The sequence below is a fragment of the Globicephala melas genome, chromosome 19, assembly GCF_963455315.2.
Source record: "Globicephala melas chromosome 19, mGloMel1.2, whole genome shotgun sequence".
Taxonomy (NCBI): Eukaryota; Metazoa; Chordata; class Mammalia; order Artiodactyla; family Delphinidae; genus Globicephala; species Globicephala melas.
This window is the reverse complement of record NC_083332.1, coordinates 3,104,222-3,122,643: the sequence shown is the minus strand read 5'-3', so window position 1 is coordinate 3,122,643 and position 18,422 is coordinate 3,104,222. Positions and strand designations below refer to the sequence as shown.

The window sequence follows — 18,422 nt, the reverse complement described above, 5'->3', positions numbered from 1 at the left end:
TGGGTCCAGATGATGTTGACACAGGAAACGGTCAGCAGCTGCCCGGCCTCAGCCCCACAACCCCTCTGACCCCCACCCCCGGCCCCCTGCCGAGCCCCTCGGACCTGTGTCATCTCTGACGAAGGCAACCCTGGGCCCACTCAGCACCCACCAGGATGTTTACGGGAGATGGGTAGGACGGGAGGCAGCCTCAAAGGGCTTCTTGAGAAATGGGGTCTGGACTCCTGGACAGCTGCCCTCAGACCTAGTCCCCTTCCCCCTCCTCCCTCAGACCCCGGGGTCCAGATGCCCAGCCCCTCCTCCCTCAGACCTGGGAGTCCTGACCCCAAATGCTCTCTTCCCTCTGATCCAAGTGTCCAGACCCCCAGCCCTTCTTCCCTCAGACTCAGGATCTGGGCACAAAGACACACCGCCCCAGGAGAGCTGAGTCCCCTCCTCACTGGCTGGAAAGCTGAGTGGAGGTTCAGGGGAGAGTGAGGGATCATGTTCCCACCCCAGCCCCCAAGTTGACCTCCTCCCCCACCACTGGGGTGGACCAAACCAGAAGCTTGGGGATCCCAGTCGGACCCATTTCCCTGTTTGCAGAGGGGGAAACAGACCGAGCTAGAAGGGGCTCCCTTCCCATGAGTCCCCTCTCCACCACCTGGGGCCTCAGACCTCTCGGATCCTGGCCCTCCCCATCAGGAGGCCTGGATGCCTTTGGGACCAGGGGACTCTGGAGCAAGAGCTCTGGCCTATGGCCTGACCCCCATTTTCTCATCGCCCTCTTAGGTCTCCTGGTTGCTAGGGGGCCTCCCTAACAATGGGGCTCAGTGAGGTCTTCTGGGCCTCAGGCCCCCTGCCCCTGGTTGCTAGGGTGAAGACTCCCTGGCAACCAGGTCTCAGGAACATTTGGGTCACCTGAAGCTGCCTTTCAGGAATGTTCACTAAGCAGAGGGATTCCCTGGCAAGAAGGTCTCGGGGTGCCCACTCCTTGGGTCCCCTGGTTGGCTGGGAGGAGACTTCTTAGACTCCCACCTGCTTTCTACGCAGGTTGCTAAGGAGGCTCTTCTAATGCCAGGGCCCCATCCCACCCACAAGGCCCCTTCCACCTGGTTGCTAAGGAAGCAATTCCCTAGCAACCAGGTGTGACCAGGCCAGTGTGACCCCCCCTTCTTTCTTCCCAATTGCTAAGGGGGCTCCCTAGAAATAGAACTTAGAATTTTGGGGGCCAGCCGGGCAGGCGGGTGGGGCGAGCCGGTTGCTGGGGTGATGGCCTTCAAGGTCTCTCCCCACAGAGGCCCCAGGAGTCTGAGGAGGCGACATGGTGGGGTCTGGGATCCCTGCTTTGGGCCTCTTCCTGCTAATGCAGGGCTCAGTAGGTGAGGGGGCTGATGAGAGGGTCAGAGAGCTGAGCAGAGGCCCTCCTCACCCTCCATACAGCCTCCCAACACCGCTCTTTTCTTTCACAGATGGGAATGGAATCCAGGGATTCTTCTATCCATGGAGTGAGCAGTGGAGGAAACCCTGGGTCCCCTGGGGATAAGGAGCCCAGACTAGACTCTTGGGTCTAAAGGGAGGAGGGGCTGGGGTCTGGACCCCTGGTCTGAGGGAGGAGGGCCTGGGGGCCTGGCTCCTGGGTCTGAGGGAGGAGGGGCTGGGGACCTGGACCCCTGGGTCTGAGGGAGGAGGGGCTGGGGACCCGGACCCCTGGGTCTGAGGGAGGAGGGGCTGGGGACCCGGACCCCTGGGTCTGAGGGAGGAGGGGCTGGGGGCCTGGACCCCTGGGTCTGAGGAAGGAGGGGCTGGGGGCCCGGACCCCTGGGTCTGAGGGAGGAGGGGTCTGGGGGCTGGACCCCTGGGTCTGAGGGGGGAGGGGCTGGGGGCCCGGACCCCTGGGTCTGAGGGGGGAGGGGCTGGGGGCCTGGAGTCCAGGGTCCAGCACGAAGTAAGCACTAGGCCGGCAGCCCCAGAGCCTGGTTTGGGGTCAGGCTCTGTGAGGAAGCTGCTTCTCGCGTTGGTCCCCAGGCTGTGAGGGAGATGTCTGGGAACGGGAGAGCTGTGGGGGCCAGGTGGCAATTGAGAACCCGAATCTCTGTCTGCGTCTACGATGCTGCTACCGCAACGGGGTCTGCTACCACCAGCGGCCGGATGGTGTGTGCCGGGGAGCCGGGGCCCCTGGGGGGGGCTGGTGGCAGGGACCCCTCAGTCTCATGGCTCCCTGCTTTGTGCAGAAAACATGCAGAGGAAGCACATGTGGGCACTCGGCTGGATGTGCGGAGGCCTCCTCTTCCTGATCTCCAGCATCTGCCTGTTCTGGTGAGTGGGGTCGGGGCTCGGGGGGGCTCCCCTGCCCTGGCAGGCGGGGCCAGGTGGACGGCACAGCTGAGGGTGTCCCCTCCCTGCCAGGTGGGCCAAGCGACGGGATATGCTGCGGCTGCCGTGGTTCATGAAGGGCAAGTGCAACCTGTCCCAGACCGTCTCTCTGTTACCCAAGGACCGGACACCGAGCGAAAAGAAGATGGCATCCATTGGCAGCATGCCCACAGAGGGGGCCCTGGACATCTCAGGGGGCACTGATGAGGAGGGCACGGAAGGGGGCGAATAAACGGAAGCAGGGGAGGAGGAAGATTAGGGGCACCCCTGGAGGGATCCCTCAATACAGATATAGCAGAGATGCATGGTCTCTTTTCTGAGAAACGTGAAGCAGGGGACGGATAAGACCCGGAGGCAGAGAGAGAGAGAGAGAGAGTGTGTGTGTGTGTGTGTGTTTTGGGGGGTGCCTGGGCTGTGATCATGGAGGGTGTGAGCTGACGGGCATCTGGGGTCCAGGGGTAAGTGGGGAGGATCCGAGCTGAGAGGGACTTGGGCTGATCGGGGGAGGCCTGAGCTGATGGGTGTCCTGAGTTGAGTGTAGGTCCTGGGCTGTGATTATGGGGGGTCTGGACTGAGGGGCTTGGGGTGAGTTGTGGGTGGCCTGGGCTGGGACTGCAGCTGGGCTGGGGGGACATGGACCACCGTGCCCCTCAGCTGTCCTTCTGCCGCTGCCTGACAGCCTCTGCTGCCTGCCCTTGGGATCCTGCCGCCCTTGGGCCAGCAGGCATTTGCCTTGCTTCCCACGAACGCCAGACGACTATAGCTCTCAGACTCCCTAGTGGTGGCACGGAAATTTTCCTGGAACTTCATTACAGTTGAAGACTCATCATGCTCAGTCCTTTCCTCCGCCCCTCCTTTCTCAGGTAACAGAGCTACTCCAACCTACCCTCCATAAGTATGTCCCCAACAAATATCTTGCAAGTCTTCATCCCTCTGTCTGCATCTCTGGGGACCTCAAACTAACAGAGGAACCTGGGCTGAGGGAGGTCTGGACTCAGGGGGTGGGTCTGGGCTTGAGATCCTTGCCCCCCACTCCTGTCCCCCTCCATGAGGCGACAGCGTGAAGCTAGGCTCCTAGGTCCCCAAGGGCTTGGGCAGCCCCTCCCTCACCCCTGCCCCAGTGCCGTCCCTCTCCAGACAGATATGAAGCACAGTGAGGCAGAGCCCTTTATCCAGGGGAGGATAGATGGAGGACAGGTAGGCATCCTGGCAGCCAGATGGCGATGGGGCAGCTGCACATCTCCATCGTGTCCTGACAGGTGTGGCCATGCGTTCGTCTGTAGGAGGGAGGATGGGGTTAGTGGCTGCTCAGGACCCCTGCGTGTATCCCTGCATCCCAGGACCACCACCCAGGAGAAGGAGCCCTTTCCTCCTGCTTCAGTCCCTCACAATTGACTGACGCACTTGCTCATTGGCTCCTTCATTACTCCGTGCCCTGACTTGCGGCAGCGACTGTGCCTTTAACTCACCGGAACTCAGTGGTACAAGGTGGGGAATGAGAGGCAAGGAAAGGCAGAGACGGAGAGACTTACACACAAAAAAGAGAGAGGGGGAGACAAATATGTCGAGGGAAGGATAGAGGCACAAAGATAAAAAAAGACAAACAGACACAGGGACAAAGAGAAAGACAGGCAGAGACAGAGAAGATGAAATGGGGGGAGAAATGACATAGGATGGGTTTGGCTCTGCACATCTTCTCAACTAATTTTGGTCCCAGAGGCAGAGAGAAGTGACCAGAGCCAGGACCTACAGGACCCTCTGTTAAAATTCCAGTTCTCTGTCCCTCATGGGCTGGAATCACCTCACCCTGCCATTATGGAGTCCTGTGTTTGGACAGGCCCGTTTTCCTTCTAAGAGCGGCCTACAGGCCGGTCAGCTTGGCCAGTTTCTGGCAAGTGGTTCTAGCAGCAGAGGTCTACCCAGCTGTGTTAGACTTCTGGGCAAGGTAAAGTGTTCCCAGGGGTAATTTTAACCACAGGTGGTTATTTCTGCATTGTATGCCAAATTTTGTGTTAGCTCATGCTTCATCTATGCATAAACTGTTTCCTCATCTGAACCACAGAACATAGCATATGATTGGACTATTTTCAAAATTCTCACAAAAAAAGGGTATATTACTGTCCTTCTGGATGCATAGAAGGAAAGTTAATTCGTCACCTATAAAGAATGTCTTAGGGCATTAGAATTTAATTCTTTTATGTAACCTCCATTTGAGAAACTGATTCAGTCACTCATCCATCCATTGTTTCACTTATCCATCCACCCACCCACCAACCCATCTATCCTCTCATCTATCTACTTACCCATCTGTCCAAACATCCATACAACCCCACATTCACCCATCTACCAGCATCAATCCCACCATATCCATCCATCCACCCACCCATCCATCAACCAATTTATCCAACCATCTAACCCTCATCTATCCATCCATCAATCCAACTACAGCCACCCATCCACCACCTATTTATCCATCAAGCAATTCATCCATTTATCCCTCTATCCACTCACCCATCCACCTCTCCACCCACAACTCCATCCACCCATCCATCCATCCATCAATCTATCCATCCACTCATTCATCAACCCAATCCATCCATCCATCCATCCATCCACCCACCGGATCCTCAACCTCTGACTTCCTGAGTTCACTCTTTGCTGGGGCATGCTAAGAACAAAGACACCAGGGACCCAGGTCTTACCCTCCAGGGGCTCCCTGTTGGGTGGGAGAGAAGTATCAGCACACACACATACAACACACAGTGATACAAGCAATAACAAGGGTCACTCAGACAATGTGAAGACCCAGAGAAAGGCACTGAAGTTCAGTTGGATCTGAAGACACCTGGTAAGTTTTCTGAGTGGAGTGCAGACAACAAGGGCACCCCCAGTGTAGGTGAAGGCATGGACAGAGGCCAGTTGGTGTGAGACAGCCTGGCCATCGTGGACTGAGGGAGGTCATTCTAACTGCAGAGAAGGCAGGAGATGTGGGGCTGAGATGTGGCAAACACACACATAGCGAGTGGCTTGCATTTGACCAGAGGGCAACAGGGAGCCACAGCAGGTCTCTGGCGGAGGAGTGCACTCTGGAGAGTGCAACAGGTACCTCCCCTTTGGCAAGAGGTGGCACCTTTTGGGGCCTCAGTGTCCTCCCTGTTCTCCAGACCTCAGAGACTCTGTTACACTTGGAGGATTAAATGGGAAGTAGGACTCGGTGCACCTGAGGACTGGAGCACAGGGACGAATAATCTCCAAGTGTTGGTGGAGCTAAAGGTGACTCTCCAGCCCTCACGCACGTCTGAGGGCAGGGTCTCATTTGTCTCTCCTCAGTCTGCACCCATGCCAACTGTCTCTAGGTCTTCATCCTCTGGGTCTCTGCTAGTCTTTGCTTCTCTGCCTTCCAATCTTGACCTCTACCTGTCTCTCTCTCCCCATTGTCTCTGTCTCTGCACCTTTCCCTCTCCATTTCCATCTCTCCTTGATGTCTCTCCATCTCTCCCCTCTGTCCTTCCCTCCCTCCCTCCCTCCCTCGCACTACCTCTCCAGCTCTCCGTCTGTCTCTTCATTTCTCCCACTGTCCTTCAATCTCTCCCGCTGTCCCTCCATCTCCCCCCTGTCCCTCGGTCCCTCCACCTCTCCCCTCTGCCCCGCCCCGCTCCCCGCCTCCCCGCCCCTCACCTCGGGCTCACTCTTTGCTCGCACACGCCGCCCCAGGCCCGGCCTCGAGCGCGGCGAGCTGCAGGCGCACGCGGCGGGAGCCGGTGGCGGGCGGCTGGGGCGTGCGGGCGGCGGGGCGCGCTCCCCAGGAGCTGGGCGCGGCGCGCCGGCCGGCGGAGGAGGAAGCCGGCGCCGACCAGCGGCGGGAGAGCTTTCGCGCGAGGCGGGCGAGCGCCGAGGGCCGCAGGCCGTAGTCGCGCTCTAGTTCCTGGCGCGAGATCTCGATGTTGCCGGTGTACCAGAGGATCCAGCCGAGCAGGCTTAGGAAGACGAGCAACGCGCCCGAGTAGATGAGCAGGTCGCCGAAGTCGCGGCCGCGCACCTGCAACTGCGCGAACACGCCGGTCAGCAGCGCCGCCATGCCCGCCACGTCCATCGCCACGGCCAGCAGCAGCGCCAACCGGCAGCGGCCCAGGCCGGACGCGGGCACAGGCGCGCCCGCCGGCGGGGACGGTGCGCCCGGCGGGGGCCCCTGCGAGGCGCACACCGCCGACACCGCCGCCATGGACCTGCTCCACCGCAGCGGCTGGCTCCGACGGAGAGCGTTCCGCGTTCCGGGTGCGGCCCGGTCCGGGGCGGGGTCAGGGGACTGCGCCAGGTGTGCCCGGCACCCGCCTGGTCACCTGAGCTGGGCTGGGTGCGGACGGGCCCGGCCCGAGGGCGCCCTGGCCCTCAGAAGCCGAGGCTGGGGGCAGCTGGGCGCACAGATTAGTGCGGCCCAGGGCCCCTGCATCGTAAGGAGCCTGAAGCAGCGCATGGTGAAAATCCGGGGGGCTCTAATAGAGGCAGCAGGGCAAACCCCAACATTCCTGTTTGCTCAGATTTCTCCTGGGGCCTCTGGACTGTCAGGACTCGTTACGGCGAAGTCCAAGGGCACAGAGATGGGCCAGACAAGGCCCCTGCCCTCAAGGAGTTTCTGGACGTAATCACAACTCAAGGTGCCCTAATGGAGGTGACATAAAGCACCGTCATTCCTTCTGTTCACTTGGAGTCTCTCCAGGCCCTGTGCTGGTGAGGCTGAGGACTCAGAGGTATATCAGGCGAGGCTCCTGCCCCTTAAAGAGGACCCTGACAACAGAAAATAAACTTCCCTAAAGTGTAACGGGTGTGACATAGGGCGGAATGGAGGGGGAGAATAGGGCCGGAGTCCGCGAGGCACAGGAAATAAGCTGGGCGAACAGGTATGCAGGCCCTAAAGAAACCAAGACCTTTCCCAGGCAAATCTCTTTTCCTCCAAACACACCTCGCCCTTAGAGGAAATGGGTGGCAGTCTGCGAGAAGGGTCCGCCCGGCTTCTCTCTAGACTCGAAATAGTGCAGGAGCTTAAGAGGACACTGGGGAGGGCGAATTGAGAGGGAGCTCCCGGGGTTAGCCGAAGGTTTCCGAACGTGGCCGAATGGAGACCGAGTGTTTCCGAAGAGATTCGAAGCGGGCATGGGCCAATAAGAGGGAAGCCGGCCGCCCTTCGGAAGAGTGTTTCAGGAGAGTTCCGAAAATGTCCGACCGAGCCTGCTGCCTTCGTCGGGAATAGCCGAGGGTCTACGAAGAACCTGGAAGCACCCGAAGTCCCTGTGTGGTTTAAATAGTTCACGCACTAACAAGTTCATTCATAAAACAAATGTTTATTGAGCACCCATCCTGTGCCAAGCTCTGAGTGGCAATATTGGAGAGAAGCCGTTGAGGAAGGGGACTTGGGACTTCTGGAAAGGGACACACTCGGAAATCCAGCCGTGGAGTTCCGAAAACACACGAAGGGCCCTCGGAACTGTACCAACTCCGCGTCGAGAACACGCCCTCGGGTCCGCAGCCGAAGAGTTCCGAAAGTCCCCGAACGGTTTGAGACTGACTGGAGGAAATAGCCGAACGAGCTGCCTCGGAGGCGGGCGGAAGGAGGCGGGGACAGGCGACGGCGCGCGCGTACCCTGAGAGGAAGCGGAAATGCGTGTTGCTATTAAAGGCGTCGCTCCGCCCCCCGCCTGCCTCTTTCCGTATCCGGCTGCCGCCGCGAGAGGAGGTGAGTTGCGTCCGCGTGATCGCTTCTCGCGCCTGCCATCGGGTGTCTGTGCCCCTGCCTGCCTTTCTCACTGCGCCTCTCGCGCTCTTGGCTTCACCCCGGCCCTGCCGCCTTAGGTCGCTGTGGATTCTCATCTCTCGTCCCCCGCAGTTAGTCTCGGCCGCCCAGGTTAGCGCCGCCACCTTAGGCCGCCCAGCCCCGCCTGGCAAATTTCTAGGCGCCCTCGGCCCACGCGGTGCTCCCATTCGCCAGGTCCCCAAATGCAGCCTTCCTCTGTTGTCCGGCGTCGGCCTGCTGCGCCCCTGACGTTTTCCCGCGCCCCTTTCTCCGCAGCTGCCGCCATGTCCGCGCATCTGCAGTGGATGGTCGTGCGGAACTGCTCCAGCTTCTTGATCAAGAGGAATAAGCAGACATACAGCACCGTAAGCGGGGCCCCGACGGCTGGGTCGGAGGGAGGGACCTTTACGATTGTTGTGCCCCCTTCCTCTTAACGACCGCGTTGCGTCCTTCTTCCCAGGAACCCAATAACCTGAAGGCCCGCAACTCTTTTCGCTACAACGGGCTCATTCACCGCAAGACTGTGGGCGTGGAGCCGGCGGCGGACGGCAAAGGGGTCGTGGTGGTCATGAAGCGGAGATCCGGTGAGCATTTGCCCTGGTTGGGCCCAGGCAACAGACCCCCATCCGGGGCAGGGGGCTGTAGTTTTTTACTGTCGGGCCGCGGGAGTGATTCTGCTATTGAATGGAGGATTCCTGGGGTCAGGACGTTTACCTGGGGGGCTGGTTCCTCTCCAAGCTAGCCCACCAGGTATGTGAGCTTATCATCTAAAAAGTGGAGAAATTAAAAGCACCTGAAGTCCGCTGGGTGCTTGTCAGGGTTAAATTACAGGGTTGCACGGTTTGATGATGTTTTCAGAATAAATCCTTGAAGCAGGTGGAAGTCTGTCTCCACCGGTGGGAAAATTCAGGTAAACAGATGGGGAGCCGCCTTCTGGCTCCCGCATAGGAAGTGACAGCTTGGGTCTGAAGCAGTAGTTTGGCTCCCATTCTGGCTTCAAGGACTCAGAATGGGGCGCTCAGCATCCCACTTCCCTGTGTCTCAGGCACAGACAGGCTCTTTTAGACTCTTAGAGGAGGTCAAGGGGAGGCAGGGGTGTGTCTTGGTAATAGCTGAGTCATGGTACGACACCCGCAACACTTTTGTTTGTAGATGGGCAGTGGGTTTTAACAGATAGGAATGAGCTTTTTCCCGGATCCCTGATTAGGACCGGTTTCTCTTTGGGTTCTGAGCCCTGTGTCCTGTTCACTGACAGCAGCAGCCACATCTGCTGCTTTCTGTTCTCAGGAGGAAGGCGGTTAACCTCCCTTCCCAGAAGCACAGACCCGGGAGCAACCAGTTGTTTATGCTTTTGGGCTTCTCAGGTTCCCACACTCTTGAGAACCCTGTCTGGTGCGCTGGGTCCCAAAAACTTTGCTTTCCCTTCTTGGATTGTTGGGTGGCTTTTCCTCGGCTGTCAGGAATCTGGTTGACCTGAGGAGGTAACATGGGCTCTTCTCTGGGGTCAGAAGGCTAACATCAAATCCCCAGTATGGTACAGGGACCTTGGCATCTGGGGGGAAACCCAGGAGCACAGGATCCTAGCCGGGACCCCATCAGCTCTTTGGCACAATAAAGGGGGTGTTTTCCTTTTTATCCTGGGCAGGGGAGTCCAACTCTACCTGTGCACAGGTGATGGGCAGGTGTTTTCCCTAGGACTCTTCTTACCCTGGTCCTCCTGTGGCTCCACATCACCCCAGCCTCACAGCTTGGCGTTTTAGACACTTGTTGCTGAGCGGGTAGCTAGGGCCCTGGAGGGTGCGGAAGGGAGAGGAGCCAGAGCTGCTTTCTGGGGAGCGCTCGCCACCTGGTCAGCATGGTGCCAAGTGCCCACCTCGCCCAGGCTCTCCTTGGAGTCACACAACTGTGCATGGGACCTTGGGCAAGGGAGTCCTGGTCCTTTTGCGTCTGCTTCCACTTCTGTCCAGTGAGATGAACAGTGTTGTGTCTCAGGGACAGGCTGGGGAGGAGACGCCTATACAGGTGCAGGGCCTGGCCTGTGGTCGTCCTCGTCATTGTCCTGTAAGTTGATGCCTGGAGATGGGGCTGCCTCCCAGGCTCACACAGTCAGGGCACTCAGGTTCTCTGGGTGGGATTGTGCCCTCACCCCAGGGGTGGGCACCAAAGGTCCAGACCGTCTGACCCCTGGGGCTCCTCATCTCCCCACCCCACCAGGCCAGCGAAAGCCGGCCACTTCTTATGTGCGGACCACCATCAACAAGAATGCCCGGGCCACCCTCAGCAGCATCCGGCACATGATCCGAAAGAACAAGTACCGCCCGGATTTGCGTATGGTGAGTGGGGGCTGGAGAGCTGATGCCAGGTGGTGGAGGCAACTACACAGTGGGGACCCAGGGAGCCTGGCCAGTGCTGTGAAGGACGGCCCTCTGGTGACTGGAGCTGGACCTGCGCTCTGGGGAAGAGGGAACGTTGCCCATCTGGGAGGCATGTGGGGGTGGGGGGCACAGCTGGTGGGGTGGGTGACCTGAGGCCGCCTCGCCTCCCAGGCTGCCATCCGCAGAGCCAGCGCCATCCTGCGCAGCCAGAAGCCTGTGATGGTGAAGAGGAAGCGGACCCGCCCCACCAAGAGCTCCTGAGCAATCTGTCCCCTTCCCTAATGCAATAAAGCTGTCAGCTGACTTGCCGCAACCTCCTTGCCTTCCAGGCCATGTCCCCAGGGGCTCCCCTACCAGCCGGCAGCACACAGTCGTCCCAGTGTCTTGAGTCTGGAGGGACCAGGTCCAGGTGGGGGAGCTGAGCCCCAGCTTTTGTGTGTGTCCTTGGCCCATCGTTTCTGCCCATCACGGAGGGCTGGCGTTGGTGTGAATTTTTACATTCGACGCTCAGAGGTGATTGTCCAGTACCGCAAAAAAAGGAACTGCAGGTTAAGTAAAATCTAGAATCAGCATGATCTCATACTCTGCTGATGCATGACAAAGCTTCAAGAGAGACATTAAGTGGAAATTTTTGATTTTTTAACATTTAGTTTAAGGTTCCTGAGGGGTGGGCATCTAGACCAAGGGTCAGCGCACCTTCTGTTTTGTATAGTTCTGTGGCCCGTGTCACAGCAGTGTTGGCAGTGTGGCCTTTGAAGGAGGAAGCATTTACAGTCTGGGTCTTTGCTGTCTGGGACCCCAGCCTCTTCCAGCCTGAGGCAGGCTGGCCCTCCCCTCCCACTGTGGGTCCTGGGGCAGCTCGGCCTCTCCAGGGGGCTCTGCAGGTGTGAAGTGAGCATCCTAGGACTTGGGGGTGGACAGGGCCTTCAGCATGCCTTGGCCTTTGGTCTGGGCCCAGAACTGCACTCACGGGCACCAGTGCAGCTCCTGAGTCCAGAAGCCTGTGGGACTCTGTCCACACCTGGGAGAGGGGGACATAAGCTGCACCCGCCACCCAGGAGGAAGGTGGCAGCCTCAGGCTTCCTGCCAGCAGGCATGTCCTTAAACAGCCGTTTATTGGCGAGGAGCCCACCTGGCCAAGTGTTTCTGCCTCCTGCTGCACTGGGGGTGAGCCCAGCGTCCCTGCAGCACCGTCCCTCACCTGCTTCCTGTTCTCAGCAGGTGACTGCCCTCCCCACTGCCCTCAGCTGCTCCTGACTGCTCCAGCGCAGCCTCTCTCCAGCCCTACCCCAGGCTGCACAGCTCTGTCTCCTCAGAGGTCTTTTCTGACCGCTGGGTCTAACGTCGGTTCTCCTAGTTGCTTCCTTGTGTTTATTACAACCGAGACGTGGTCCTTGTAGGCACTGCCACTGGGCACCTGCCTGGGTCCTTCTGCCAGCTCAGCTGCTAGCTGTGTGGCCTTGGGCAAGTAACTGGAGCTCTGCCTCTTGTCAGAATTAAGTGGGCTAAAGCAGCGGTCCCAAACCTCTTTGGCACCAGGGACTGGTTTTATGGAAATCCATTTTTCCAGGGACTGGGGGAGGGAAATATGGTTCGGGCAGTAACGCGAGCCATGGGGAGCAGCAGATGAAGCTTTGCTTTCTGCCTCTCATCTGCTGTGCAGCCCAGTTCTAACAGGCTGCGGACCAGTATTGGTCCACGGCCCAGGGTTTGAGGACCCCTGGGTTAAAGAATGCAGGTAAGTGTGGTAATTAGCTGTTGGTGTAGCGTTTTAAGCCTATGACAAGCTGGATGGCGTCTCTAACTATTCAGATGGGCCTGTGGCGTGCGTGTGTACACACGTACATACATGTACACTTGAGGAGTGGCTGTTTTCTCTGACTACCCCAGATGTGCTATGAAGCAGGTGTCATCCCCGCCTTACAGATGTAGAAACCGAGGCTCAGATGGGTAAAGGTCACCCACATCATTGCTCCTGGTGTGTTTCCTGTGCACCTATTATGTGCCAGGCATTATGCCATGGGCCAAGGATTCAGGTCTCTGCCATCCTGAGGACCCTGTGCAGAGACGACAACCCTGCCCCCACTTCACAGCTCTGTGCTGGGGCCCAGGAGCTCCACACACCTGGACAGTTCCTGACCCCCTTCCCACCCTGCTGCCCGCTCCAGCCTTCCTCAGTGGCTGTGAACGTGATCGCTTCCTGCCAAACCCTCTTCCTCCCCTGGAGCATCCACCTTCACCCCACTGGGGTCTGTCCTCAACCCAGGGGGAGTGGTATCCTTAGTTCCAGGTGGAACTTAGGCGACTTAACATCTGCTCAAAACCTTCCCACGGTTCCCATCCCACTCCGAGTGAAAGGCAGCCCCCTAGCCTTGGCTAGTCGGGCCCATCTTCACTCAGATGCCCAGCCCCTTGCTGTCCCCCACAGAACGCGGTTCTGCCTGGGAGCATCTGCACTAGCTGTTCCTTTGTCTGGAAGGTGCTTCCCCACAGGGAGCCAGGGCCTCTTACTCTCACATGTTGCTGGGCAGTGAGGTCTCTCCTGACCACTTGTCCCCTTTGGCCACCATCCAGATTCTTAGTTCCCTGACCAGGGATCGAACCCGCGCCCCCTGCAGTGGAAGCACCAAGTCTTAAACTTCGGACTGCCAGGGAAGTCCCTCTTTTGGCCACTCTTAAAAATCAAAACCCACCCCCACACCGGCTTCATTTTTCTCCACAGCACTGAAGTCCGTCTAGCGGGTGTGTCCTGTGAGGCAGTACTTAGCCTGGCACCCCAGCACACCACATGCACACAGCTGAGCATCTGCTCACCCACGTGGCGGCCGGTCGTCAGATGGTGTCCCTTTCCTTGTCTGCCCCAGAGCCCTGCTCCTCTAAGCCCTTAGCCCATGTGGAGTCCGGCTGGTCACCTGAACCCCCAAGATAACTACCTCCTTCTGGGGCCTCAGTTTCCTCCTCATAACACAGCCTCACTCGGTCTCTGGACCTCTAGCCCTGCGGGTGGCCAGGCCATCAAGGGTGGCTGGGCTGGGGACGCCACGCCAGGGGTCTGGGTGGCACTTCGGTGAGGGGGACCAGGAGAGGGCTGCTGGGAGGGAGCAGGTCTCAGCTGCCCATCTCCCTCCTGGGGGAGGAGAGCTTGGCGGCAGGTGTGATTTGTGTGGGGGGCCATCTATGCACACTTTGTTTTCTCGCAAGTGATGTATGTTGGCGTGGAAATTGGAAAAGCAAATAAAGAATACAAGATTTAAAAAATCATAAATACCCAGACACATCATAGTAAAAACACTGAATCTGGAAAGCGTGAGAAGAGCACCTCACGTGCAAGGGAACTGCAGTAAGACTAACTGCTGGCTTCTCGACAGGAACAGTGGGGCCAGGAGGCAGTGAGATTACAGGCAAGTGCCCAGAGAGATGCCCGCACCCTTCCCGTCCCCCACCACCCACAGCATCCCCCTCCAGTTCCACATCTGCCAGTTCCTACGCTTGCGTGAGTCACTATCTCTGCACCTCAGTTTCCCTACAGATGAAACAATAAGGTTGTTTCAAGCGTCTGATTCCTCAGGGCTCCGCGATGCAGAGATCTTGGTTTAGTTTGCTGCTGTTGTCTCCAGTGCTAATCCGGGGAATGTCTGCAGAGAGTGTAGGGCGCACCCTTGGCAGCTACCCCGCACAAGGTCACTCCGAGCAGTGGAAACTCAGGGCTGAGACGTGCTCTGTTCGTGGGAAGGACTGGCCTTGATTATAGTTCCATCTTCACGGATACCTCAGATACATCAGGGCTCCATCACTTCTCAACCTCTGTGCCTGTGACACGTGCATATGAATAGACCTTACTTCCTAAGGTCCTTGTGGTTAAATGTGCAGAAAGCTTGTAACATGGCCGGCCGGGACAAGCCCACAAATCTTCCTTGCATGATTGAACAGTTTATTATAAATTATCTTGAGCAGATGGACTCAAAACAATCACAAATGTCTTCCCATGTCTATAACTATTTGCACACAAAACAATGCTCGTGTTTTTCCGAGCACTTTGAGGACAAATCCACACACGCTAGTGCCCGTGTCTCCCAGTCTACATGAGTTCTGTGAATACACCACTGTGTCCTCTGCTGCATTCCCTCCAGGCTGTTTCTTCCCAGTCCAGGAATTTTAAAAATCTCTTTGTTTCTCTTGTAGTCATTTGCTGTAATAAAATCTATTCTTTAAAGTCTTTAATTATGAAAATGACATGAGCACGTGGTCTGGAGACATGCAAGGAGCCCAGGATCCCAGCCCCGGATCCGACGATGCCGCCTGGCATGTGGGATCTTAGTTCCCTGCCCAGATATTGAACGGGTGCCCCCTGCGGTGGAAGTGCAGAGTCCTCACCACTGGACCGCCAGGGAAGTCCCTTGTGTTTCATCTTGAAAACTGTTCACAATCATCCACCTGTGGGCCTTGAGCACCCCAGGCCTGCTGAGTTCACCCTGACTGTATGTCACCCCCGTGGCCCTTGGCCAGGTTCTCACAGCAAAACCAGCACGTTTGTTTCAGTACCTTCGCTTAGTGTAGCATTTATGGAGGAGATGCACCCAAGGGTGGGGGGGGACACTCTTGTCTTCACGATTTCTGTGTAACCCCAAAACTGTTGTAAAAAAAAGTCTTTTAAAGATAGACTAAGATAGTGTTCACCTCTCAGGTTGAGAAACACCCAGAAGTTGGGTAAAAATCAAAGTGCACTTATTAAGGCCATTGTGGGGGGGATGGGCACACTTACGTCACTGACAGCGTCAATTGGTACAAACCCACGGGGAACAGTTTGGCCATGTCTGTACAGAATTACAAATGAATGTGCCCTCTGGCACGGGGATGTCACTTGAAAAGGTTGACTCTGTTCCTTGTGTGCCGTGGGATCCATGCACAAAGGTCATTCCTTCCAGCTCAGTGTGACATACATTAGGGCACAGCTGAGGGCAGGGAAGGGCTGTGAGTGCTGCAGGACAGATGGCCAAGATGTGCTAAGTCAGAAAACTCAGGTGCGACGTGCTGTGTTATACACAGATGAAACGCTGGACGTAAAAGAATATGGTTTATGGGAATTCCCTGCCGGTCCAGCAGTTAGGACTCCACGCTTTCACTGCCGAGGGAGCGGGTTCAATCACTGGTCGTGGAACTAAGATCCCACAAGCAGCATGGTGTGGCCAAAAAATAAAAATGAAAAGAACATATGTTTAAATTTGCTTACGTTTGCATAGAATTTCCCCAGAAAAATACACAGGAACCTGCCGACACTGGTTGTCCCTGATTAAGGGAATTGGGTGTGGGGAGATGGGAATGAGAGGGAGCCGTTTCACTGAAGAAGCTCTTGTTAACTTTAAAATTAAAACAAGCCAAGTCTTTGCTTGCCTTTTTTTTTCTTAAGTCTGTTTTTTGAATGGGTAACATGCACATGGTATTCCAAGCTCTCCTTTCTTGGGACAGTATTTGCAGGTGCTAATGTAACCTTCTGGAGGCATTCGATGAATATGCAAGCAAATACACATCCTATTTACTTATTTATTTTTGTCTGCGTTGGGGCTTCGTTGCGGTGCACAGGCTTCTCATTATGGTGGCTTCTCTTGTTGTGGAGCACAGACTCTAGGTGGGAGGGCTTCAGTAGTTGTGGCATGTGGGCTCAGTAGTTGTGGCTTGCAGGCTCTAGAGCGCAGGCTCAGTAGTTGTGGCGCACAGGCTTAGTTGCTCCGTGGCATGTGGGACCTTCCCGGACCAGGGCTCGAACACGTGTCCTCTGCATTGGCAGGCAGATTCTTAACCACTGCGCCACCAGGGAAGTCCCACATCCTATTTAAAACAAAATTAAAACAAACAAAAAAGAACAGAAATGGTAGCGTATCTTGTACAGCATTTGCATGTTGCTCTTTCTCACATATTTTGGAGATTGGTCCATATCTCAATGAGCTTCTTCATGTTGTTAAAATTCTGAAATATAGCAGACACAGAGAAAAGCACACAAAACACATTTATACACTTCCCTCATGGGCTCCCTACTGGCTTGAGGTAACCAGTATCCTGAGCTGTAGGGAAACAATCTTCTTGCTTTTACAGCTTTACCGCCAAGGTATGTGTGTTTAGCAGCACAGCTTGGTTTTGACGGTTTTGGAATTGTGTGCGAAGGCATTCAGACTATGGGTCTCCTGTGACTTGCTTGTTAGGCTGATGTTGTTTTCCACGCTGCTGGAAGTAGTGATGGTCCACTACTTTTGTGTTGTATAGTATTGCTCCTTGAATATACAAGCATGTTTATACTGCTTGCAATTAGGACAAATGTGGTTTTGCAGCCTAAGGTACATGTGCAAGAAGGCTGAGTAATGAGATACTACTGCGTCCCCACGTGACTTTTACCATTTCACGCTCCTGCCAGGGTCGCCCTGTGGACCAGGAGAGTATCCGTGGCTCTGCATGTGGCGTTGTCAGATCTTATCATTGTGGCAAGTTTCACGGGAGCATAGTGGTCTCAACTTGGGTTTACACTGCACTTTCCCCATCACTAGTGATGACGGGAATCTTTGCATGTGCTTGGTAGTCGTTGGGATTTCCCCTTTTGTGAAGCATTCGTGCAAATGCTTTTGCCAACTTTTGTGTTGTTTCTTACTGATTTGTAGGAGCTCTTTATACATGTTTGGATTTGTCCATTTCGATTGCATACAACCCCACTGACTTGTCCCACTGACTTGTCTTTCATTTTCCTTTAGATAAACAGAAGTCCTTGATTTAAAAAGTTAAATCAACTTCTCTTAGATATACTTTACACAAAGTAAAATACACCTATTTTAAGTATATACTTTATAAGTTTTGACATAATTATGCACCCATGTGACCCCCACCATAATTGGGATCTGGAATGTACTCATCACACCCAAAGCCTTCCCACACCCCTGTACACTTTATCCTACTTATCTCAGACAGCCAGTGATCTGCTTTTGGCCCTTAGTGACTAACTTTGCCTATTCTAGAATTTCATAGAAATGGAATCAAGTATTTTGTACTCTTGCGTATATGGCTTCACTCAGCATGTTATTTTGTGTATCAGTGTTTAGCTAAGTAGTATTCCACTGTGTGAATTCACAATTCCTTTACTCATTCATCCATTGGTGAACATGTGGGTTATATTTACAGGCTTTGCTGATTACAAAGGAAGCAACTGTGAAAACTGGCATACCAGGCTTTCTTTTCTCTGTATTTTATGATCATTTTTGACACTGTGTCCTAAGGCCCGGCACAGAGCCTGACAGAGGGCGACAAAATCTTTGGCCTCCCCATCTGTGCCTTTGCTGGTTTCTGCCAAGGCCGACCACTCCCTACTCTCCCACCAGCCGAGAACCCCGACACTTGTCCGGGTCTGCGGCCCTTACCTGACCCTCCATAACAGTCCAAGAGGTACGACGACCAGCAGGTCTGCCCTCCTGCAGATGAAGGAACAGGGCAGGGAGAAGGGCCATGCCGCAGGGGTGCATGCAGGAAGCTGACCTGGGCCGCCGGGTCTCCCGCCCCTACCCCTGGAGTGAGGGCAGAACCTGTGACCACGCTGGGACATGTTCCTGCAGTCAAGTTATCACCCGGGGCTCATCAGCTTCATCTAATCAACTGGGTCCCACAAAAGGGGGCTGTGGGGCAAGAACCCTGGCAGCTTCTAGGAGCTGGGGATAGCCCCAGGCCCTATGACCCCAAGAAACTGAATCCCGCCAGCTTTGAGTTTGAAGAGGACCCGAGAAAGGAACGTGCCCAGTGGATCCTCAACTTCACTTCTGAAACCCGAGCAGCGACCAGCCCGTCACACCAACTTCCAACCAACACAAATTGTAAGACAGGTGTCTCCTCAGGCCTGGGATTTGTGATATATGATACAGAAATCCACAGGA

The 18,422-nt window shown here is 55.9% G+C and overlaps 3 protein-coding genes across 4 annotated transcripts; 2 read left to right on the top strand and 1 right to left on the bottom strand.

The window, feature by feature from the left end:
• The first annotated feature begins 247 nt into the window (after positions 1 to 247).
• On the top strand, positions 248 to 2,744 carry TMEM190 (transmembrane protein 190). The gene is made up of 4 exons (XM_060289387.2): positions 248 to 1,487; positions 2,008 to 2,133; positions 2,214 to 2,298; positions 2,389 to 2,744. The coding sequence occupies exons 1-4, from the start codon at positions 1,304 to 1,306 to the stop codon at positions 2,585 to 2,587; spliced, it is 594 nt and encodes a 197-aa protein (XP_060145370.1). The 5' UTR covers positions 248 to 1,303; the 3' UTR covers positions 2,588 to 2,744.
• Positions 2,745 to 2,946: 202 nt separating this feature from the next.
• TMEM238 (transmembrane protein 238) lies at positions 2,947 to 6,915 on the bottom strand. The gene is made up of 2 exons (XM_030852274.3): positions 6,034 to 6,915; positions 2,947 to 3,632 (listed from the first exon to the last, which is right to left on the bottom strand). Exon 1 carries the CDS (start codon positions 6,575 to 6,577, stop codon positions 6,041 to 6,043), a length of 537 nt encoding a protein of 178 aa, XP_030708134.1. The 5' UTR covers positions 6,578 to 6,915; the 3' UTR covers positions 2,947 to 3,632; positions 6,034 to 6,040.
• A 1,109-nt stretch (positions 6,916 to 8,024) lies between these two features.
• RPL28 (ribosomal protein L28) lies at positions 8,025 to 10,821 on the top strand. Of its 2 annotated transcripts, none has more exons than XM_060288410.2 (5): positions 8,025 to 8,086; positions 8,420 to 8,508; positions 8,604 to 8,727; positions 10,358 to 10,476; positions 10,690 to 10,821. In XM_060288410.2, exons 2-5 carry the CDS (start codon positions 8,428 to 8,430, stop codon positions 10,777 to 10,779), a joined length of 414 nt encoding a protein of 137 aa, XP_060144393.1. In that variant the 5' UTR covers positions 8,025 to 8,086; positions 8,420 to 8,427; the 3' UTR covers positions 10,780 to 10,821. The 2 variants fall into 2 exon arrangements, with proteins under 2 accessions (XP_060144393.1, XP_060144395.1); XM_060288412.2 differs by lacking the exon at positions 8,025 to 8,086 and adding an exon at positions 8,114 to 8,254.
• Positions 10,822 to 18,422: the final 7,601 nt, after the last annotated feature.